General features: G+C 39.9%; 1 protein-coding gene across 3 annotated transcripts in view; it reads right to left on the reverse strand.

Annotated features, from left to right (window-relative positions):
- Positions 1–9,610: 9,610 nt before the first annotated feature.
- Positions 9,611–24,341, reverse strand: part of GNPTAB (N-acetylglucosamine-1-phosphate transferase subunits alpha and beta) — a 73,168-nt gene continuing 58,437 nt past the window's right edge. For all 3 annotated transcript variants that reach the window (XM_042947509.1, XM_042947510.1, XM_042947511.1), the window contains 8 exons: positions 23,627–23,826; positions 23,159–23,378; positions 22,141–22,254; positions 20,916–21,001; positions 20,587–20,685; positions 16,445–16,612; positions 13,379–13,469; positions 9,611–11,066 (listed from right to left, as the gene is read on the reverse strand). In XM_042947509.1, coding sequence (XP_042803443.1) covers positions 10,989–11,066; positions 13,379–13,469; positions 16,445–16,612; positions 20,587–20,685; positions 20,916–21,001; positions 22,141–22,254; positions 23,159–23,378; positions 23,627–23,826 — 1,056 coding nt within the window. In that variant the 3' untranslated portion in view covers positions 9,611–10,988. The remainder of the gene's footprint in view (positions 11,067–13,378; positions 13,470–16,444; positions 16,613–20,586; positions 20,686–20,915; positions 21,002–22,140; positions 22,255–23,158; positions 23,379–23,626; positions 23,827–24,341) is intronic.

Raw genomic sequence — 24,341 nt, forward strand, 5'->3', positions numbered from 1 at the left:
AGTATTGACATTTTGACAATATTCTTCCAATCCATGAGCAGGGAATGTCTTTCCATTTCTTTATATCTTCTTCAATTACCTTCATAAGCTTTCTGTAGTTTTTAGCATACAGATCTTTTACATCTTTGGTTAGATTTATTCCTAGGTATTTTATGCTTCTTGGTGCAGTTGTGAATGGGATCAGTTTCTTTATTTGTCTTTCTGTTGCTTCATTGTTTGTGTATAAGAATGCAACTGATTTCTGTACATTGATTTTGTATCCTGCAACTTTGCTGAATTCATGTATCAGTTCTAGCAGACTTTTGGTGGAGTCTGTCGGATTTTCCATGTATAATATCATGTCATCTGCAAAAAGCAAAAGCTTGACTTCATCTTTGCCAATTTTGATGCCTTTGATTTCCTTTTGTTGTCTGATTGCTGATGCTAGCACTTCCAACACTATGTTAAACAACAGCGGTGAGAGTGGGCATCCCTGTCGTGTTCCTGATCTCAGGGAAAAAGCTCTCAGTTTTTCCCCATTGAGGGTGATGTTAGCTGTGGGCTTTTCATAAATGGCTTTTATGATCTTTAAGTATGTTCCTTCTATCCCGACTTTCTCAAGGGTTTTTATTAAGAAAGGGTGCTGGATTTTGTCAAAGGCCTTTTCTGCATCGATTGACAGGATCATATGGTTCTTCTCTTTTTTTTGTTAATGTGATGTATCACATTGATTGATTTGCGAATGTTGAACCAGCCCTGCATCCCAGGAATGAATCCCACTTGATCATGGTGAATAATTCTTTTTATATGCTGTTGAATTCGATTTGCTAGTATCTTATTGAGAATTTTTGCATCCATATTCATCAGGGATATTGGCCTGTAGTTCTCTTTTTTTACTGGGTCTCTGTCTGGTTTAGGAATCAAAGTAATACTGGCTTCATAGAATGAGTCTGGAAGTTTTCCTTCCCTTTCTATTTCTTGGAATAGCTTGAGAAGGATAGGTATTATCTCTGCTTTAAACATCTGGTAGAACTCCCCTGGGAAGCCATCTGGTCCTGGACTCTTATTTGTTGGGAGATTTTTGATAACCAATTCAATTTCTTCGCTGGTTATGGGTCTTTTCAAGCTTTCTCTTTCCTCCTGATTGAGTTTTGGAAGAGTGTGGGTGTTTAGGAATTTGTCCCTTTCTTCCAGGTTGTCCAATTTGTTGGCATATAATTTTTCATAGTATTCCCTGATAATTGTTTGTATCTCTGAGGGATTGGTTGTAGTAATTCCATTTTCATTCATGATTTTATCTATTTGGGTCATCTCCCTTTTCTTTTTGAGAAGCCTGGCTAGAGGTTTGTCAATTTTGTTTATTTTTTCAAAAAACCAACTCTTGGTTTCGTTGATCTGCTCTACAGTTTTTTTAGATTCTATATTATTTCTGCTCTGATCTTTATTATTTCTCTTCTTCTGCTGGATTTAGGCTGCCTTTGCTGTTCTGCTTCTATTTCCTTTAGGTGTGCTGTTAGATTTTGTATTTGGGATTTTTCTTGTTTCTTGAGATAGGCCTGGATTGCAAGGTATTTTCCTCTCAGGACTGCCTTCGCTGCGTCCCAAAGCGTTTGGATTGTTGTATTTTCATTTTCGTTTGTTTCCACATATTTTTTAATTTCTTCTCTAATTGCCTGGTTGACCCACTCATTCGTTAGTAGGGTGTTCTTTAACCTCCATGCTTTTGGAGGTTTTCCAGACTTTTTCCTGTGGTTGATTTCAAGCTTCATAGCATTGTGGTCTGAAAGTATGCGTGGTATAATTTCAATTCTTGTAAACTTATGAAGGGCTGTTTTGTGACCCAGTATATGATCTATCTTGGAGAATATTCCGTGTGCACTCGAGAAGAAAGTATATTCTGTTGCTTTGGGATGCAGAGTTCTAAATATATCTGTCAAGTCCATCTGATCCAATGTATCATTCAGGGCCCTTGTTTCTTTATTGACCGTGTGTCTAGATGATCTATCCATTTCTGTAAGTGGGGTGTTAAAGTCCCCTGCAATTACCACATTCTTATCAATAAGGTTGCTTATGTTTATGAGTAATTGTTTTATATATTTGGGGGCTCCGGTATTCGGCGCATAGACATTTATAATTGTTGGCTCTTCCTGATGGATAGACCCTGTAATTATTATATAATGCCCTTCTTCATCTCTTGTTACAGCCTTTAATTTAAAGTCTAGTTTGTCTGATATAAGTTTGGCTACTCCAGCTTTCTTTTGGCTTCCAGTAGCATGATAAATAGTTCTCCATCCCCTCACTCTCAATCTAAAGGTGTCCTCAGATCTAAAATGAGTCTCTTGTAGACAGCAAATAGATGGGTCTTGTTTTTTTATTCATTCTGATACCCTATGTCTTTTGGTTGGCGCATTTAGTCCATTTACATTCAGTGTTATTATAGAAAGATATGGGTTTAGAGTCATTGTGATGTCTGTATGTTTTATGCTTGTAGTGATGTCTCTGGTACTTTGTCTCACAGGATCCCCCTTAGGATCTCTTGTAGGGCTGGTTTCGTGGTGACAAATTACTTCAGTTTTTGTTTGTTTGGGAAGACCTTTATCTCTCCTTCTATTCTAAATGACAGACTTGCTGGATAAAGGATTCTCGGCTGCATATTTTTTCTGTTTAGCACACTGAAGATATCGTGCCAATCCTTTCTGGCCTGCCAAGTTTCAAAAGAGAGATCAGTCACGAGTCTTATAGGTCTCCCTTTATATGTGAGGGCACGTTTATCCCTTGCTGCTTTCAGAATTTTCTCTTTATCCTTGTATTTTGCCAGTTTCACTATGATATGTCGTGCAGAAGATCGATTCAAGTTACGTCTGAAGGGAGTTCTCTGTGCCTCTTGGATTTCAGTGCCTTTTTCCTTCCCCAGTTCAGGGAAGTTCTCAGCTATAATTTCTTCAAGTACCCCTTCAGCACCTTTCCCTCTCTCTTCCTCCTCTGGGATACCAATTACGCGTATGTTATTTCTTTTTAGTGTATCACTTAGTTCTCTAATTTTCCCCTCATACTCCTGGATTTTTTTATCTCTCTTTCTCTCAGCTTCCTCTTTTTCCATAACTTTATCTTCTAGTTCACCTATTCTCTCCTCTGCCTCTTCAATCCGAGCTGTCGTCATTTCCATTTTGTTTTGCATTTCGTTTAAAGCGCTTTTCAGCTCCTCGTGACTGTTCCTTAGTCCCTTGATCTCTGTAGCAAGAGATTCTCTGCTGTCCTGTATACTGTTTTCAAGCCCAGCGATTAATTTTATGACTATTATTCTAAATTCACTTTCTGTTATATTATTTAAATCCTTTTTGATCAGTTCATTAGCTGTTGTTATTTCCTGGAGATTCTTCTGAGGGGAATTCTTCCGTTTGGTCATTTTGGATAGTCCCTGGAGTGGTGAGGACCTGCAGAGCACTTCCCCTGTGCTGTGGTGTATAACTGGAGTTGGTGGGCGGGGCCGCAGTCCGACCTGATGTCTGCCCCCAGCCCACCGCTGGGGCCACAGTCAGACTGGTGTGTGCCTTCTCTTCCCCTCTCCTAGGGGCGGGATTCACTGTGGGGTGGCGTGGCCCATCTGGGCTACTTGCACACTGCCAGGCTTGTGGTGCTGGGGATCTGGCGTATTAGCTGGGGTGGGTAGGCAATGTGCACAGGGGCAGGAGGGGCAGGCTTAGCTCGCTTCTCCTTAGGTGATCCACTTCAGGAGGGGCCCTGTGGCAGCGGGAGGGTGTCAGATCCGCTGCCAGAGGTTTGGCTCCGCAGAAGCACAGAGTTGGGTGTTTGCGCAGAGGAGCGAGCAAGTTCCCTGGCAGGAACTGGTTCCCTTTGGGATTTTGGCTGGGGGATGGGCGGGGGAGATGGCGCTGGAGAGCACCTTTGTTCCCCACCAAACTGAGCTCTGTCGTCGGGGGGCTCAGCAGGTCTCCCTCCCTTTGTCCTCCAGCCTTCCCGCTTTCTGAGCAGAGCTGTTAACTTATGACCTCCCAGACGCTAAGTCGCGCTTGCTGTCGGAACACAGTCTGTCCGGCCTCTCCGCTTTTGCCAGCCAGACTCGGGGGCTCTGCTTGGCCAGCGAGCTGCCCCTCCGCCCCGGCTCCCTCCCGCCAGTCCGTGGAGCGCGCACCGCTTCGCCGCCCTTCCTACCCTATTCCGTGGGCCTCTCGTCTGCGCTTGGCTCTGGAGACTCCGTTCTGCTAATCCTCTGGCGGTTTTCTGGGTTATTTAGGCAGGTGTAGGTGGAATCTAAGTGATCAGCAGGACGCGCGGTGAGCCCAGCGTCCTCCTACGCCGCCATCTTCCCTCTCCTCCTGATACCCTATGTCTTTTGGTTGGCGCATTTAGTCCATTTACATTCAGTGTTATTATAGAAAGATACAGGTTTAGAGTTATTATAATGTCTGTAGGTTTCATGCTTGTAGCGATGTCTCTGGTACTTTGTCTCACAGGATCCCCCTTAGGATCTCTTGTAGGGCTGGTTTAGTGGTGATGAATTCCTTCTGTTTTTGTTTGTTTGGGAAGACCTTTATCTCTCCTTCTATTCTAAATGACAGATTTGCTGGATAGAGGATTCTCGGCTGCATATTTTTTCTGTTCATCACATTGAAGATCTCCTACCATTCCTTTCTGGCCTGACAAGTTTCAGTAGAGAGATCCGTCACTAGTCTTCTCAGTCTCCCTTTATATGTTAGAGCATGTTTATCCCTAGCTGTTTTCAGAATTTTCTCTTTATCCTTGTATTTTGCCAGTTTCACTATGATATGTCGTGCAGAAGATTGATTCAAGTTACGTCTGAAGGGACTTCTCTGTGCCTCTTGGATGTCAATGCCTTTTTCCTTCCTCAGATCAGGGAAGTTCTCAGCTATTATTTCTTCAAGTACACCTTCAGCACCTTTCCCTCTCTCTTCCTCCTCTGGAATACCAATTATGTGTAGATTATTTCTCTTTAGTGCATTGCTTAGTTCTCTAATTTCTCCCCTCATACTCCTGGATTTTTTTAATCTTTTTCTCAGCTTCTTCTTTTTCCATAATTTTATCTTCTAGTTCACCTTTTCTCTCCTCTGCCTCTTCAATCCGTGCTGTGGTCGTCTCCATTTTATTTTGCAGCTCATTAATAGCATTTTTTAGCTCTTCCTGGCTGCTCCTTAGTCCCTTGATCTCTGTAGCAATAGATTCTCTGCTGTCCTTTATACTGTTTTCAAGCCCAGCGATTAATTTTATGACTATTATTCTAAATTCACTTTGTTATATTGTTTAAATCGTTTTTGATCAGTTCGTTAGCTGTCGTTATTTCCTGGAGGTTCTTTTGAGGGTAATTCTTCCGTTTCGTCATTTTGGATAGTCCCTAGAGTGGTGCGGGACTGCGGGACACTTCCCCTGTGCTGTCTTGAATAACTTGCATTGATGGGCAGGGCCTCAGTCAGACCTGATGTCTGCCCCCAGCCCACCGCTGGGGCCACAGTCAGATTGGTGTGTGCCTTCTCTTCCCCTCTCCTAGGGGCAGGATTCACTGTGGGCTGGCATGGCCCATCTGGGCTACCTGCACACTGCCAGGCTGTGGTGCCGGGGATCTGGCGTATTAGCTGGGGTGGATCGGCAAGGTGCACAGGTGTGGGAGGGGTAGGCTCAGCTCGCTTCTCCTTAGGTGATCCACTTCAGGAGGGGCCCTGCTGCACCGGGAGGGAGTCAGACCTGCCCCCCCGCCGGAGGGATGGATCCACAGAAGCACAGTGTTGGGTGTTTGTGCGGTGCAAGCAAGTTCCCTGACGGGAACTGGTTCCCTTTGGGATTTTGGCTGGGGGATGGGCGAGGGAGATGGCGCTGGCGAGCACCTTTGTTCCCTGCCAAGCTGTGCTCTGTTGTCCGGGGCTTAACAACTTTCCCTCCCATTGTCCTGCAGCCCTCCTGTTCTCCGAGCAGATCTGTTAACTTATAACCTTCCAGATGTTAAGTCCCGCTTGCTGTCAGAACACACTCCATCCGGCCCCTCCATTTTTGCAAGCTAGACGCGGGGGCTCGGCTTTGCCAGCGGGCTGCCCCTCCACCCCGGTTCCCTCCCACCAGTCTGTGTAGTGCACACCACCTTTCCGCCCTTCCTACCCTCTTCCGTGGACCTCTCGTCTATGCTTGGCTCCAGAGAATACATTCTACTAGTCTTCTGGGGATTTTCTGGGTAATTTAGGCAGGTGTGGGTGGAATCTAAGTGATCCGCAGGACACGGTGAGCCCAGCATCCTCCTATGCCACCATCTTCCCAGAAGCCTTCCTCTAATTTTTTTTTAAAGTATGACAGCTTGCCTTCAACTTAAGTAACCCAGGGAATTGATCTTCCACATGTACCCAAACTTTATTCTGTGAAGCTAGTGTTTGTCACCATAGCACCCCTCCCCTCTTTCTTTTGGTAAGTCTCCATCTGCCTGTCTATAGAAGTAGGCACAAATCACAGTAACTCCTCTCCATCAATGTTTTCTATACTGGAGCCAGAGAGGAAACTTCCTGCCTCTATGAGATATGAGCCAGGAGCTGCCACGACCCCACTATTGGGGAGAAATGCTGACATACAAGGCAGGGTTGGGCTGTGTTGAACAACAGTCCTGGCAGGGTATCTGTCTCCTCCACCCTTGTTTATCCCTTAAGTGGGTTGTTCTTTTTGAACCTTCTTTTTGTCCCTTTTTGTATCTTAGTGGCTAAGAGTTAATTTTGGAGACACTTGGGTCAAAAGCTGATGCTGCCACTTAATAGTTACAGACCTTGAGCAAGCCACTTAAACTAGTTAGGTCCCAATGATAACGTAGGGATGTGGGGAGGATGAAATGGGATTATGAACATAAAGCATTTAGCACACACAATGTGTTTACAAAGATGTAGCTGTCATTAGGGCAAGTGGAAGAAGGAGCAACTAAGACTGACAAGAAGCTCCTTCACCTCTCCTTACTGAGACTTTGTACTCCATGAAGTTGGGATTTACTTGAAAATATATCAACAAAGAAAAACAAAGAATAGCTCAAAAAAATTGGCAAAATCTTGGTAACTGTTGAACAGATGGAAGTCCTATGCTAGACTCTACTTTCAAATTTTTTATAATCTTTTTTGAAAAAAGGTCCATTGAGATGGTCATGCAGTTGTCAGTCCTGATGTAAACTGTACTGATTTTCTTTTTTTGTTTTCGGTTCTTTTTTTACTTATTTTTTTAAATTTATTTTTTTTAACTTACATCCAAGTTAGCATATAGTGCAACAATGATTTCAGGTGTAGTTTCCTCAATGCCCCTTACCCATTTAGATGAGCCCCCCTCCCGCAACCCACAAATAACCCGCTGTTTGTTCTCCATATTTAAGAGTCTCTTCAGTTTTGTGCCCCTCCCTGTTCTTATATGATTTTTGCTTCCCTTCCCTTATGTTCATCTGTTTTTTTATCTTAAAGTCCTCATATGAGTGAAGTTATATATTTGTCTTTCTCTAATTTCGCTTGGCATAATACCTTCTAGTTCCATCCATGTAGCTGCAAATGGCAAGATTTTGTTCTTTTTGATTTCGAGTAATTCTCCACTGTATGTATGTGTGTGTGTATATACCACATCTTTTTTATCCATTCATCCATCGATGGACATTTGGGCTCTTTCCATACTTTGGCTATTGTTGATAGTGCTGCTATAAACATTGGGGTGCATGTGCTCCTTTGAAACAGCATACCTGTGTCTCTTGGATAATATACCTAGTAGTGCAATTGCTGGGTTGTAGGGTAGTTCTATTTTTACTATTTTGAGGAACTTCCATACTGTTTTCCGGACTGGCTGCACCAGTTTGCGTTCCCAAAACCTGTGCCGATTTTCAAGTGTTGGGTCAACCTTGAATTCCCTGAGTGGACTCAGTTTGATCAATAAAAAGAGTTGTTCCCCTTTGAAGGATAACTGAATCTGGCTTAGTTTTCATATGGGATTTTTTTTTTACATTAATTTATTCTTGAGAGACATAGCACAAGTGGGGGAGGGGCAGAGAAAGGAGACACAGAATCTGAAGCAGGGTTCAGGTTCTGAGCTGTCAGCACACAGCCCGACGTGGGGCTTGAACTCACAAACTGCAAGATCATGACCTGAGCAGAAGTCAGATGCTTAACCCACTAAGCCACCCAGGCACCCCTCATATGGGATTCTTATGAGATAAGATGGTGTGTGGTTTTCCTCTCTTATGGTAACTGAGCCAGGCTTTGTGTTCACCTCAACGGATGAGGTTAGATGGTGTTTCCTTTGCTTTCTACCATCTAGATTTTTGTGGGATCAATGCTGTTTCTTCCTTAAATATCTTGGCCTGAGTTATGATTATACTTCCCTTTTAAATCCTTGAGCTGTTACTCATCATACTTTGTATGCTTTTTGGTATATGTAGATATAATTTTAAAAATTAACACTTTCGGGGGCACTTGGGTGGCTCCGTGTGTTAAGCATCCGACTCTTGATTTTACCTCAGGTCATGATTTTGAGCCCCACATCAGGCTCCATCAGGGGCTGCTGGGCATGGAGTCTGCTTAAAATTCTCTCCCTCTCCTTTTCCCCCTCTCTTGCTTGTGCACTCTTGCTCTCTCAAAAAATAAAATAGTTTCAGAGAAACAGGGTAGGCAAAAAAATTAATTTTTTTTTAATGAGAATATGTATAACTTTCTTAGCTAAGGGCAATGTAATCATTTCATCCCAATGAAATGGGATGAAAAACCTCACCCCTGGTCTAGATAGCAGTCCTTTACACACACACTTTCACCCTGCCATCATCACCACTGACATTACCAGGCAGGAGTCATTTCCCAGGCACTGTACTGGGTATACTACATCTGCCATTTATTTTAATCATCACCATAAGTCTCTGAGGTAAACACCAGGTACTGCCTCCCACATTTTGGGAGAAAGCTGAATTGTAGCAAACAATGTCCATCAAATCCCAGAAGTCTGACTACATATACTTCTGACTGTGAGATCTTAGACAAATCACATAATCTTCCTAACTCTGGTGTCCTTGATGATAAAATGCAACGGGTAGTCCAGGGAGTCATTTTGAAAATTTTTCCTATCAAGGCTGAGAGTTTAGAGGCATCAGCTTGGGGTCAAGCAGGATGAGGAGCTTTCCTTCTATATTACACACTAGTCTTCGGTAGGATTTCATTTGAATTAATGGTTCTGGGGCTTTAAAATTTTTGAAACTCATCAGCTTCTGAGGTTCTTCCACTCTGATAATTCTACAGAACCATTTAGATGAATGGTTCTATGAATATTCTAGGATTCTGTTTTCTATCACATTATCTGTTATGTTCTTAATTAGATACGGACTATTCATTTAACTACAGAATCTCCAGTACACCCATTCATTTCTCTACAATTTTTCTATAATAAATTCATGCTTAGAATACCCATATACATCCTAAATTTTTACTGTATAATAAATCCCATTTAGAACTTATTTTCCCCCCTATAAAAGGACATTCTCCAGTATGTTATAGTACTACCTTCCTACACTACTTTCCATTTATTATCAGTAGTGTTCAGTAGACACTGATACACTGTACAAGCACTCAAGTGATTATGGACTCTGGATAACAATAAACTCATTCCTCAAAGATTTAAAAATCAAAGCATCAGACAAAATGTAAGTTTTTATGAGATTTCACATTTTGAAATACATAACTCTTGTAGCACAAACACTGTATTTACAAGTTTTTTTTACAAAATATGTGTGCCATTTTGAAAGAATACTGTTGAGATCATGATCTAAAATACCTGTTAGAGTTCAAAAAGGACTTACGGAATCTGGTCTCCAGAAATCCACCATATAATGATATAAATAAAATAGAGCTGAACATCAGGGCTTACTCATACATAAAAATACTAGTTCTCTATCCCAGTGGTCAGCAAACAATGGCCTGTGGGCCAAATTCAGCTGGTGGCCTGTTTTTGTACAGCTGCAAGCTAAACACGGTTTTGACATTTTTAAAGGTTAAAAAAAAAAAACAAAACACCTAAACAATAAAGAAGAATATGCAACAGAGATACATATGGCCTGCAGATATTTACTATGTGGCTTGTTACAGAAAGTTTGCTGACCCCTGCATTATATGAAACCAGCTGAAAGAGATAGCTACTAGAACTATACTGGGTATTAAAAAAGACACCACTGTAATGTGCCAGTACCATCAGCATTACTCATTTCTAAAATGAGGCACTTCTGTTTGAATATGTACATTTCCAAAACATAATTACATCTGAAAGGTAGCTCTGCTACTTAACTCTAGCCCTTTGTAATTAGGCCTCCACATGAAATCACATTCTTAGGGGCTGAAGTAAACAAGCACAAAGTACTTCAGATGTCAGTCATTGATCTCCTCAGTAGTTGACCACTTACAGTCTTAAATGTTAATAAAATCCATAATTTAGGTATTGCCAGTAGGAGGTGGTATTGTTGCATTACTTAAATAACATTTATAAAAATGTGTTTAGATATCCCAATTCATTATTTTCGGAAGCAAGGGTAACTAGTTAACTTAGTAGCTACTTATTTTAAAAATAGGAAATGGGAAAAACAAAAAAATCCAAAAATGTAAAACCACAGCAAAAGGCTTTGGAATGCAAAGACTGGGTTCTCTTAGCAATGGCTCCCAAGCTAGCCAAGGCTTCTCATGTGAAAGTTAATTGGCAATGGTTGCTATGGGAACTTAGCAGCTGTCTCTTGTCAGTGAGCCTTTTCAGTAAAAGAATGATGGGTCCAGGAGCAAATGCTTTAAAGTAAAACCAGTCCAGAGCTGCTCAACACACAAGTTTTCCATGTCTTGGTTACACAATTACTGGTCAGTAGGCTATATTCACACCACAAAACAAGTATTGTACTGGATGCTTTTCCTTCTTCAGGCCAAGCTGGCTGATGTCACAAAGACATCTCTGTGATGCCGAGTTTTAAAATGCTCAGTGAATGCTGAGGTAGATGATTTTCAAATGAAGATCTTCTATACCCTGATTCGATCGAGACTAGCTTCTTTCTGTATCCTCCTTCTCGGAAATACCTTCCGCTTTAGTGCAATTAACTAGATAATAAAGACAGAAAATAAATTTTCTCCATGTCGACACACGTTAAATTCTAATAGTCATATGACCTTAATCATTTCCAGTCTTCTACATAAAAAAAAAAAAAAAGCAAACAAGTCTCCATCATTCCTCCCCAAAATAAAACCAACTACTACTTTTGTTATAGAGTCAATATGCCTAGATATGTGCCCACAAAATACTTAAACCCACAAGGATTAAAATTATTTTGGCCCAGCTCCACTATTTAAAAGACCTATAACCACAAATTTTTACATAGTGATTACCAAGCACATTTATTTTCAAGATACCTGTTTGTCAAGTCTTTCTAGAAACCTGTGTAGCTTATTAAAACACTGCCTCTTGATCTGAAAATGACTAAATATGTCAATTTTTTTTTAAAACCGTGTATTAAAATCCTATCACTTTCCCCTTAAACATAGCAATATCATTTGAAAATATAGGTAATACCTAATTTATGAAATGGGTTTTAACACAAAACGCTACTTTGTAAATTATTGGCTTAGAACTTGGATAAATACTTATAGAAACCATTTATCCGGGGTGCCTGGGTGGCTCAGTTGGTTGAGTTTGAAATGGGTTTTAACACAAAACGCTACTTTGTAAATTATTGGCTTAGAACTTGGATAAATACTTATAGAAACCATTTATCCGGGGTGCCTGGGTGGCTCAGTTGGTTGAGCGACCAACTTCGGCTCAGGTCATGATCTCAGGTTTGTGAGTTCGAGCCCCGCGTCGGGCTCTGTGCTGACAGCTCAGAGCCTAGAGCCTGCTTCGGATTCTGTGTCTCCCTCGCTCTCTGCCCCTCCCCCACTCATGCTCTGTCTCAGAAATAAACATTTAAAAAAATTTAAAAAAAAATTTATCCATGATACATCTGAAAAAACCTGACCCCCATCATAACAAAGTGTCAGTGAGAAAAACAAATGGGTTCTTTATGGTTTCAATTTGGGATCATACTGTCTACCCCTCCATCTCAAGGTAGAAGCAGGGCTTTGCCCAAGCACAGGCCACCACGGTTTGAGTGATGAGCTGGGACTGTGGGGCAGAGGAAGCAGCAGCACTGGCTGGTTTGTTGGGGAGCGTGGTAGAGGTTAAGGAATTTGCTTCAAGTAGGTAAAGAGCAAGGAGACAAGACAGGATTTATTCTTCCCTTTTCTCCCTCTTCCTCTCTAGTTCCCTGTTCTCTGCTGGTATAAATGACACAGATGAAAGACTGGCCCTCTTGCTCCTTCCCACTGCCATGAGCTGTTCCTTTGAGCCGAGATGCCTCTCCTTCCCCATCACAGGCCAGCACACAGCTGACTCCTACGTTCCTCATTGGACCTCTGTTCTAAAGCAGGAACAATTTTTTTTGAAGATTTTTTTCTAAGATTTTTACCCGCCAGGAATAATGGCAACAAATATCAAGAACAAGATTTACTGGGATGCAGGTGAAGATTAAATAGCAATCCTGTTCAACTGCCCAATCTCCATTTCATTTCCTTCCATTTGGAGCAGAAGGCCCATGCACTGCTTATTCTAAGGTTCTCAATACTTCAGCCTCTTCCTCCTTCTCAGTTTATGTAAACTCAGTGCAAGTTTCCCATGAGTGACAGCTAGAAAATCTCCACTCAACAGTCACCTCAAATGAAGGCTGAGGTGAGGTTTGCATGCCCCAGTAAGTCAGGTCAGCCCAGACACTGTTCCCTTTCTTCTTCAGCCCTTTCTGTTTAGAGCATTGCATGCCTACACCAAATAAGGATTCTTTGATCCCTTTCTTTTTACCTCACAAACCTCCCTTATACTCCTAAAGGAGTTGTGTGCATGCCTGCATGGAGAGAACTCCTAGCAATTCAAAGGAAATGTAATTGAGAGAAACACAAGCACAATGGGCACTGTCCACAGAACACTGGGAGACCTGAAGATAAGACACTGTGGTGGTCACCTTTTAGAAAGGTTATAAGAAAAAAAATTGGAAGCCCATACAAAATCAGTATCAGATGAGGATTCTAGGTGGTTTTTTGGTTAGAAATACTTAGAGATTTTTTGTTTTAGCTTGATGTCTACAAGTTAATCTACTGAGTTCCAGGTAAAAAAGAATACTCGTAGTGTATCCAGAAGGTAAATGAGTAAAAAGCTATTATGTTTGTTGCCTGAATATTTTGAAATATGTTTGACATATCGACACCTGAGTTATATGCCAAAAGAAATTAAAATTTTCTTGTTGTGAATTAATGTCACTTACTAAAAGAATCAAATATTCACATATTAAAAAACAGTTTGATCCCCACATAAAATATGTAACACTTACCTGTTCGGCAAAAAATGAGAATACAGTAAACATAATCAATGTTGCTAGTACACAATGAGTCCAAAACTTCAATTTGTCTCGATATGCTCTCCTATTCAGAGAGAAAAAACAAATATGTTTGTCTTACAGTCTTTGGTTTCTGTGCATAGTTTCACTGTATTAGTTATATGCTAGTTTACCAAAAAGTCTTGAAACACAAAATCACTGGAGGCAATTTGAAAATGTTAATACAATGTACGTTTCCAACACGAGTTCAGATTTTTCATTATGTCATGGTAAACATTATATCTGAATTGTAAAAGTTATCCAGGCAGAAAAGAGGACTTCAAAAGAAAATTACTTCTAGCATTTAGAATTTAAACAAAAGCACACTTTCATTTACTTTTATTTATTCATTCATATCCATTTCTTCATCGTCACTCAGTCAATACTTCCTGTGGATACAGACGGATGAACAAGACGAAGTCCATGCTCTAAAGTGTTTACCGACCTGGGGAGTCACTGACCTGCAGATGAACAGCCATCACACAAGATGGACCCAAAAATGTATTATCAAAAGCAAAGTCTTGGGGAAAACAGCATAATGAAGAAAGCACCTCAGGGATGGTGACATTTCATTCAAGCCTTAAAGCAGAGAGGGAAAGCATTTAGCTGAGTAAGGCTGTGAGCATCAGCAGAGTCAGATTAGCAAGCTGAGTCCTGCAGAATGAAGGAAGTCAGGCCTAGGGGGCATCAGGGAGAGAGCTAAGCCACGGCAAGGCAGGTGGGCATAAACTGCAGGTGTTCTGGAAAACCATGCAATGGGGTTTGGACATAATACTCTAGTGGGAAAGCATATGAAATGGCAGGTGTGTGTCTGTGTGAGAGAGACAATCAGGGTGAAAAAGGTGGCCATCTGAAGGATGCATGTCAGGTGACCAGAGGTAACCAGCCAGGCAGTCACATTAGTCTGGGTATGAAAACCTAGTGAAGGGCAGTGAGAATGAAAGAAGCAACAGAAGAGACAATCTGAGAGTAGAAGCAACTGGACTTGGAAATAGGATATTGGGGATAGAGGCAGTAAAGCACAGTTTCCTCATCTGTAATTTGGAAATAATTTATTATGAAGATTAAACATATGCTTTTAACATAGGCTTGTAAGATATATTAATGACTACCAAATTTAGGCCTCTGCACTGAGTTCAGAACCTCATTTACAGTTTGGCAGTGGATGTCTCTACTTCAAGTCCCGTATTGATAATGGTACGTCTGTTTTTCCTCCTGTATTTCCTATGTCTCTTAATAGGATCACAACCAATGCAGTCAGTTAATGTCTACAGTGTCATTCAGAATCAATATGTAATTTAAAGAGCCAAGAAACCACAGACTGTAACACAACTAAAGAATTGTCCCAGCAACCAGAGAACCTTAAAAGAGGTTTCCTCAGTCACTCACATCCACCAAGCACCTACCATGTGCTAGAGAGGCACTGTGGACTCAAAAAGAGTAAGACACCATCTCTGCTCCTGAAGTGGGCTCACAGTTTACCAGGAGAGACAAGTGCACCCTATAGACTGCTGTACAGTGCAGAAAGTGCTGTACCCAAGGAACAAGAAGAAAGCCTATCAGGAAACCAGAGAAAGGTAATAGGGGACACAGGAGCACGATGTCATGAAAGGAAAGAGAAAAAGTAAAGTTTCTAGAAGGTAGGGTGGTGTTGGAGCTCAGCAGTGAGAGATGATCCAGAAGTGGAGCAGGATGAGGAAAATGAAGCCCCCAGATCAGGGAACTGAAAAAAGGTCCTACACCTGATTTATCTCATTTGTATAGCACAGAAATCAAAGTCCTCTCAAACTACTCTTAAGCCCACTCTTTTCTCACTCAATTAGGCCCTTGAAGATAAATTAAGTCACAAACTGGATTTGGGGAAACCATCCAGAAATCTCTTTCCTTTGAGCTAAAGGAAAATAAAATGAGGAGAAACCATTCCTAGAAGACAAGACCCACAATTTAGTAATAACTTCTCATTTCAAAAATAAAAACATATAAATATTAGCAATCGACATGCTGTCTCACTTTCCCAACTCCAAGACACCAAAGTATTCTAGTTGCCAATATTGCTAATTTTCTCTCTACAATCTGTCCCAATTCTGTCTACTGCTTTCTCCTTATTTCCTGAACTGTGTGTCCTTGCTTCACACCTTGACTGACTGTTTCATAACTACTAAAATGCTTAGTACTTGTATCCCTGCCTCCAGTTTCTAGACAATACTGCCTCACTCCAAACAACTTCCTCACCAGTCCAACCCCATACTATTAGTTATCTTTCCAAATCATGAAGTCTGATCACTACAAACATCTAAAAAAATTTCTCTGGGGAGCCCCATTCTCTACAGAAAAAAAGCCTAATTCAGATACAGCCCTTCACAATCTCTCCCTTCTCTCCAAAGCACTCTATTTTACACCTCTGTGCCTTGCACATGCCATTTCTTCTACCAGGAACATGCTTTCCTACCTGGAAATGTCCTTTTCATAATTCAAAACCAGGTCCAAATGTCACCTTCCCCTAACAGAATTAGCTACTCCCTCATCCAAACTCCAGTAGCACTGAACCATGCCACAGCACTTGGTATCACAACTGTTTGCCTGCAGCCTGTCTCCCTGAAGGGACTGTGAATGCCTCACAGCCTGGCACCATACTCCTCTCGTCTATGTATTCCTAGCCCTGCATGGGGTAAATAGTAGTAAAATAAGACATGAAGGAAACATTTATAAAATAGCTTTGGATTACAGTGGAACTGGAGGGTTGGAAATCAGACTGGATTTACCACTTCTCAGCTACTTCACCTTGAGCAAATCACTCAGCTTCTGTTACTATGTTCTCCTCCCATACAGCAGGTACTCAAGAAATAGGGTAGCTATTCTTATGGTAGAGAATGAGGCTCAGCAGATGTGCTTGGCCAGTAAGCTCAATAAAAACTTTTAAGCGTATTTTTACAAAGTAATTATAGATCAAATAATACATTAAAGAAATTTCATCTCTCTAAAACACACACACACACCCCATATGTGAACATGAGACCTTACCATTCCTGCAGCTCATGCATGTGGAGGAAACGGTTTCGATACTCCCTTGGCAGCTCAAACTGGGATGGTATGGGGAACATGGACTCATAGAAGTCCCTGAGAACAGCTTTCACTGTCTGGGCATCTTTATGATTGTGGTCAATGTTGTCATTCAGGCAAACAAACTTCCTAGAGATAATAGAGATCTGGGGTAAGAATGATCTTGACATAATAAAACAAGAAATGTAGATTCCAAATATATTTTAAATGAACTCATGTTCCAAGCTGTTGCATGTACGGATATGATTCTCTGGGAGCGTAATATCCTATAAAATTTTCTTTGGATATTCCTCACTTATAAAACAAAGAAGAGCTAGGGAAGATAATCTTAAAAGTGCCTTCTAGCTGTTGGGAGTAAATTAATTTAATGATTTCTGTTTAGCATGTCCCCAGTTAAGTGTTTAATAAATGTAGTTTACTGACTAGAGCATTTTGTTGGCAGCCAGGGAAAAAACTGTTAAGCACCTGAAAGCAAGTTCTCTAAACTGCCACAGTTATACTACTAAGAACAGTGACATAGATATGGTACCTTATAGCTATAGATTCTGTGAGTTTGATGACTTCTTAATATATCTCCAAACAACCAATAAGATACTACTGTTCTAGCAAAAAGCACATGACAGATGCTTCCCTACTTGTTTCAAGTTCCCTTCAAGGCAAAGTCACCCACTGAAACAATAGTCAGGGATAACGCCAGTTTTGAAGTACTTGTGCATTTTAAAATAAAAAAAAGAAGTAACAACAAAAATACCCCCACCAAATTTTAATAAAGCTCTCAGATTCAACTACCAATTTATAGGAAAAACAGAAACCTAGGAACATGTTAAAGAACTGAGAGACACACACACACACACACAGAACTGAGACACAATCAGAGAAATCCAAAGTAAATACAGAATATATAACTGGATTTCTTCGTATACACACAAAAAATTATATGGCTAAGAGAGGTTGAAGGAAAACCTGTAGATTTAAATGCAGTGAATTTACTTGATACCACTTCAAATCAATAAACTTAAAAAACATAAATGCTTAGAAAAGACAACTGGAGAAATGTGTGCACTGACTAGTTTATCATATTAAGGAGTAAATAATGATATTCTGGTTATTTTTAAAGAGTTGTTATAATTTGTTGTTATAAATATATTGTTATAAATATATTTGGAGAAATATATATATATAAATCTGGAGATAAAATGATAGAGTGTCTGAGATTTACATAAAAACAATCAGGAAGTGGTAGTAAAGGAATGATGTGTTTAGATGAAAGAAGAACAACCATAAATCACTTCTTATTGAAGATGAGTGATGGGTGAAAGTTCATTATCCTATCTACTCTCTAAACTTGAGGACTGCTTTAAACTAAAGGAGTACTAAAAAGGCAGGTTAACAAAATAACAATGCATGAGCCTTGATTTAATTATATCCTGCATTTAAAAAAAAATAGCTATAAAGGGCATTTGGAGGCAACTAGGGAAATTTGAATATAGATGATTAGGTGGTATTAGTCACTGTTAAGGTTCTCAGATACATGTTAATGGTCTTTGGTATAAAGGAGAATGGTTTGAGGGTTCCTGGTGGCTCAATCGGTTAAGTGTCTGACTCTTGTTTTCAACTCAGGTCATGATTTCTGTTTGTGAGTTTGAGCCCTGCGTCAAGCTCTGCTCTAACAGTGTGGAGCCTGCTTGGGATTGTCTCTCCCACCCCTCTTTGTCCCTACCCCATGCACGCACATGCTCTTTCTCAAAAATGTTTAAAAAATAAAAATAAAGGAGAATGGTTTGGCTTTAGAATATATGTACTAGAATAATGAGAAGTAAAGTATATGGATATCTGAAACTAATTTTCAGATGGTTAAAAAACCATCCAGTAACAAAAACAAAACCTGTGTGTGTCTGTGTATGTGTAGATAAAAAGAGATCAAGCAAATATGACAGAATGCTGACAATTTTAAAATCTGGGTTAAGTATTTATGAGACTTATTGTACTATTTTTTTTTCAATTTTTCTGTATCTTCAAAATTTTTCAGAAAGTTGGGAAAAATGAAAGAAGGAGGCATGTGCATGAGACAAAGGGTGGGGGTGGATACAAGTAACTAAAGCAGACCCTGCTGGGTGCCCAGCAAACACCACTCCCTTTCTTCCAAAGAGAATTTGCATTTTGTTCAGTATTTCTCTCCCCATGAGCTGATTCAAAGGGAGGCAAGCCCACTTCACCCCCGAGGCAGCTCCTGACTCTACATGAATCCCTCCTCTTCACAGTGACTGGAGTAAAAGTGGAGGGACAGCACAAAAGGGGCAGTCCCTTTCTGCCTCAGAGCATGGCTCCATCTGCAGGGCCATCTAGAATTACTGTGGCTGCCCTATCTCCCGCCTGAAGATGAAGCCAACACAAGCAGGAGGGCAGCAGAGATGAGGAGGCTGGAAGAAAAAGCCTGGATTCAGCCTAGCCCAGACTCCTTGTTAATGGTGCAAATGTGTCCTTAAACTTTCAGTCAGAATACTGGTTTTCCACTCCTAACTTAAAAATGAGCACACACAGGGGCACCTGGGTGGCTCAGTCGGATGGGCAACGGACTCCAGCTCAGGTCATGATCTCATGGTCTGTGGGTTCGAGCCCCACATTGGGCTCTGTGTGGACAGCTCAGAACCTAGAGCCTGCTGCAGAGTCTGTGTCTCCTTCTCTCTCTTCTCCTCCCCCCTTGTGTTCTATCAAATATAAATAAACATTAAAAGAAAAATAAATGAGCACCCATAAAAGTAAAACAAAGCAAATCAAGAGTTAAAAATGGTAAGACTGTTCAAGGTCACAGGAGGTATCTGGGCAGGGGAGACACTAAGCCTGGACTGCCATGTGTCTTTCTAGTTAAAATCCTGTCTCTTTAAGTACCATGTAGGTCTATGAACTGCTCATCCAAAAACTTTCAAACTGGCACAAAGACATAAAAGTATAAGGTACAACTGAAAACTACAAATTCTCACATGGTATTGCTATAGATAACTAAATGACTGAGAGAGCACACCAACAAATGGGAGAAGCAAAAAGCAAGTATTGAAATTGGTTTTTAAAGTTATTTTTAAAACTTAGGGCAGGGCATTCCAGTCAGAGGGAACAGCAAATACAGAGAGCTGCAAGCCGGGTGATTATTATGATGGCTTACTGTTTGCTTGGCTTCTGGGAAATACTTGTTATTCTGTAGGAAGTATTGTACCAAATTACTAAATATACTAAATAAGCATTAAAGGTGTTTCCATTTTTCTTAAAATTCCCATTTCTGCCCCCACCCACAACCAGGAATGAGATTTTCAGAAAAAAATACCATGGCTTTAAAATGTCTAGAAATTTTATATCTTCTGATCATTTATAAATAAAATCATCATATAAGGAAACTAAAGACTTACAAAAGCATTTTAAAAGACTCAGGTGAGAAATACTCAATTTTCCTGGAAAAAAAGACCTTTTTTTCCTGATGAAATTTTTCCTGATGAAATGCTTCCCACTAAAGTTCAAAACACAAAAATGCAGGTTTTAACCAATTTTTATCAAACTATCTTAGGCAAATGTTAGGGTTCCCAGGCTGGAAATTTTCAAGGCTAATATAAACCTGAACATTTATTCATCCCCAAGGAATGACTGAAGTTTACTGGATTCATTTTCACATTTATGAGAACATTTCTTTTTCCTCAGAAACTAATCTGAACTTTGAATTAAAAAGTCTAACTGCCAAAACAACTTTTCTGGAAGCACCTTTTTAGAAAGGCTACAAGAGTCCCAGCTGTCTGGCCTCACTCCCCACAATGGAGCCCACGGCTTGGCCTCACTGAATAGCTTATGTCACCAAACTCTTAGAAGTCCATGCTAGTCCCTGTGCCTGGGGGAACCCTATCTCAACTCGCAACTGCTTTCTGTAGCTCAAACTCTACTTCACCATTAGACCTTTCCATCTACTCCAAACAAAACAAGCCACTTCCTTCTCTTGTTTGTTTGCATAATTAAAGGTAATTGTTTAAAGTTATGGGAATTCTCTATTTTCTGTTCAACTCTGCTATGAACTTAAAAAAGTACTCAAAAAAGTTTACGGGTTAAAAAAAAAAAGAAAGTACCTGGGGTTTTTCCTTATATCATCCAACTGGCCAACCACATGAGAAACATTGGTACGAATCATTTTAAAAGCAATTTCTTCTTCTCCCATGATTTCAAACCTAATTATCAAAACATTTAAAGAGTTTAAATATTTATATGGGAATAAAAACAAAATTTCAATAAGAAAAGTAGTTTACAACATCCTGAGAATGACTTAACCTTTTGGTATTACTAAAGAAAACAATTTCACATAAATTTTAAAGGCTTAAGAGATAAACTATTGTAAAATTATGAAAATACCAGACTCCTACAATTATTCTTAAACAGAGAAAATGTACGTACTACTTACCTATATTTGTTTTTGTCCTTATATGCTTTGTGGATTTTATCAGTTACTGGTTTACAGTTGGTTACTAGACTCTTAGTGACTGGTGGCTATGAGAAAATACAGACATTGCATCAGGCCAAGACCAGGGTGAGGCAAGTGAAGCACTAACCTCAGTGTAAAATTTAAGGGGGGAGGAGGGAACCAAAGGCTCAGTAATAAAGACAAATATTTTAATCCAATATTTGAAAAATATCTAATTGGCATGCTATAGCCTGCAGGCTAACAGCCTATTTTTATAATTTTTTTTTAATCACACATTACTATATACTATCTGTTAAAATAGTCTCATAAGTTATTGTTACAATTTTTTTTTCAGAAAGAAAAATTTTTAACAAACTGTTATGAACTGGTCTACATGATACTCATAAGCTAACCTGTCATTCTTAAAGTCTAATTAGGAAATAACCTACATGTAATCAGTTACTTACAGTAATGAAGCCAACATCTTGCTAAGAGTTCACTTGAGTAATGTTAACTTATATTGCCAGTATAACTGGTACTCATGCTCCAAGCAGTTTATTTGCATAAGCCTCAAGACTAACTTATAATCGTTAGCAGACTTTACTTAATTCTTAACATACAAAGGATATTTATTTGTTGATTCTAAATCTCATGCCAGAAAGCTGGCAAATACTGAAATGCTTTGCTAATTAATAAAGGAAAATATGCATTTCAAAAGGGAACTAAAATCTCTCAATAATCTTTAATTGTGCCTGTAACAACACAAGAATAACTGCTTTCTATCTGTAAATCATATTCCTGAGAAACGTGCAAATTCTGTGTAAGTGCAGGGGTTTGGTAACTGTAAAGTCTTACTAAGAACCCAAAGTTTATAAGCTTTAGAAAGAAAACTAGAGGAGGAAAGACAGACAGTGAAGGACAGATACAGAAGTACAGGTGGGGGGAAGTCCTGAATGAGTGTGAACACAGGATGTGCCACCAGCAAAACTCTCTCAAGTATTTTCACTGGCTATCTCCTGCTATACTTAGTGAACAGATGTCTGGTTACAGAATATTAGCAACCAGTCTCAACGTTAGTTTATCATCCACTAGGCAGGAGAAAAGCAAGATATAAACGATTCTGGATTATCTGCACTACTGTTTTCTACCAAAGATAAATACAGAGCCTGCTTCTACTGTTTAAAGTATATTTTCTGTTTTACATAAAGGAACTCATGCCACTTACCAGATTGGGATCATAGTAGGCTTCCTGAGTTGGTGGAATACTGCTTAGCTGAGTGATATTAGCAGGAAGCATTTTTGAGCAATTTATTAACATGTGTTCCAGACCTGTTAAATCCTAACAAAGCAAAATAAAAGGATAAACCTATGTATAATACAAGTAATAACTATGATTTAAAAATAAAAATTATGTAAATGTCTCCAAAACTTCTTTAAATGCTATCTTCTGGGCACCTGGGTGGCTCAGTTGGTTAAGTGGCTGACTTCGGCTCAAGTCATGCGCACTTCATGGGCTCTGGGCTGATAGCTTGGAGCCTGGAACCTGCTTTGGATTCTGTGTCTCCCTCTCTCTCTGTGTCCCTCCCCCGTTCACGCCTGCCTCCCTCCCTCCCTCCCTCTCTCTCCCTCTCTCTCTCTCTCTCTCTCAAAAATAAACTTAAAAAATTTTTTTTTAATTTAACTGCTATCTTCAAAGAGAGTCTGACTAGATGATTCTTGAAATAAAAACACCCTAGAAAAAACAGAATGAGATAATACAAACACAAATATCTCATCTTCATCTAGAAGTAATACGTCTTGGACTGTGAGGCTCTATTTTACACAGGGTGGTCAGTGGAGTGCCCAGATGGGATGTCCTGTGATTAGATTCATTTTGGCACTCTCCATTAGCGACTCTCTCACTCCTGGGACTAGAGGATGCCGTGACACTGGGGATTGTGCAACAACCTAGGCCTGGCTGAGACATAACTCCAGTTGGCCACACCCGAAACTCCTGAATGAACTTGTCACAACAATCTTATATGCAGGGACAGTCTGGCTCTTCTCCAGATAATACAATAGCAATGCATAAAGCCAGAAACGTAATCTCATAAAATATGAACCTCAAATTTGGTTTAATTCTGGCACCAAAAATGGACTAGTTGTGAACAGCTTCATTACATAATTAAGAGAATTACTTTTACCTGCATTGTACTGAAATATGTAAGAGAAAACGGGAAAGTTTAGGGAAAAAAATACAACACCTGTAAACTTAAAGGCAGGTCATGAATTCTGGTAGCCAGTGTTCGGATTTCTCTGTCAGATAATACACCAGATTGGTCTGTATCAACTTCATCAAAAACTTGAGATATATTCAGTGGCTGAACTGCACTCATGAGATAATAAAAATACGAAAAGGCAAACTGCATATCCTCAGAATGGCGCACTTTGTGAAATGACGTCTTGTCAAATTCCTCAGGAAACCTGCCCAAACATAACATATATAGTGAGCTCTGGGCATTTAAAAAATATATATAGACATTCATCTACATTAAAATATATTCTAATATTTGTGGAGTTAGAATCTTTTTCTTTCCTGTTTATTTAGGTAAACCTTCAACACATCAGTCATCAAGTATTAGAGCCATACATGTAGCACAGCGAAGTGTCATTTTTAGCAGACTTAAAGCAGCTCTGAGCATGTGCAAGCAGCTCAAACAATCAATACTTACATATCCTGAAGTTCTTGCATAACGATTCGGTCAATCATGTGAGGCATGTGAGCAGGGACTTTCCGAGATGTGAATCCAAACTTGCTGTTAAGAATTTTATTTACATATCGGAGGGAATCTGCAAATGTATCTTTTAGTTGCCTCCCAGTGTGTCTGCTATCAGTGTAGTATGCTAACTGTGTCTTCAATGACTCTTCTTCCTGAAAAGAGAATTCCATGTAACACAGCGCTGTGTTTAGTGCACAAGTGTATACTCTGTTAACAGATAAAGGTACTATGTTATATAACTAGCCACTAACAATGGCAAATGAAATGAGCACTAACAGGTCACTTTAAGGATCCTAAGTGCAGAACTAAACTAGATTTCAGTGAAAGTAACACCACTATTGGCTTGTGAACAACTGTTGTATGATACAGTTCTATAGGGTATTCTTCAAGGATAAGCATGAAATTTTATAGCCAATTCAATGCAATATTTAGAAAATGTATTTAAAAACAAATTTGATAGCACTGTGTTTAAAAAAAAAAAAAGATTATTTATTTATTTTGGGAGAGAAAGAGAGCACGAGCAGGGGAGGGGAAGACAGAGAGGGAGAGAGAGAGAAAAAATCCCAAGCAGGCTCCACACTGTCAGCATGGAGCCCAATGTGGGGCACAAATTCACAAACTATGAGATCATGACCTAAGCTGAAGTCAAGAGCTGGATGCTGCTTAA

Source organism: Panthera leo, chromosome B4 (assembly GCF_018350215.1).
Source record: "Panthera leo isolate Ple1 chromosome B4, P.leo_Ple1_pat1.1, whole genome shotgun sequence".
NCBI lineage: Eukaryota > Metazoa > Chordata > Mammalia > Carnivora > Felidae > Panthera > Panthera leo.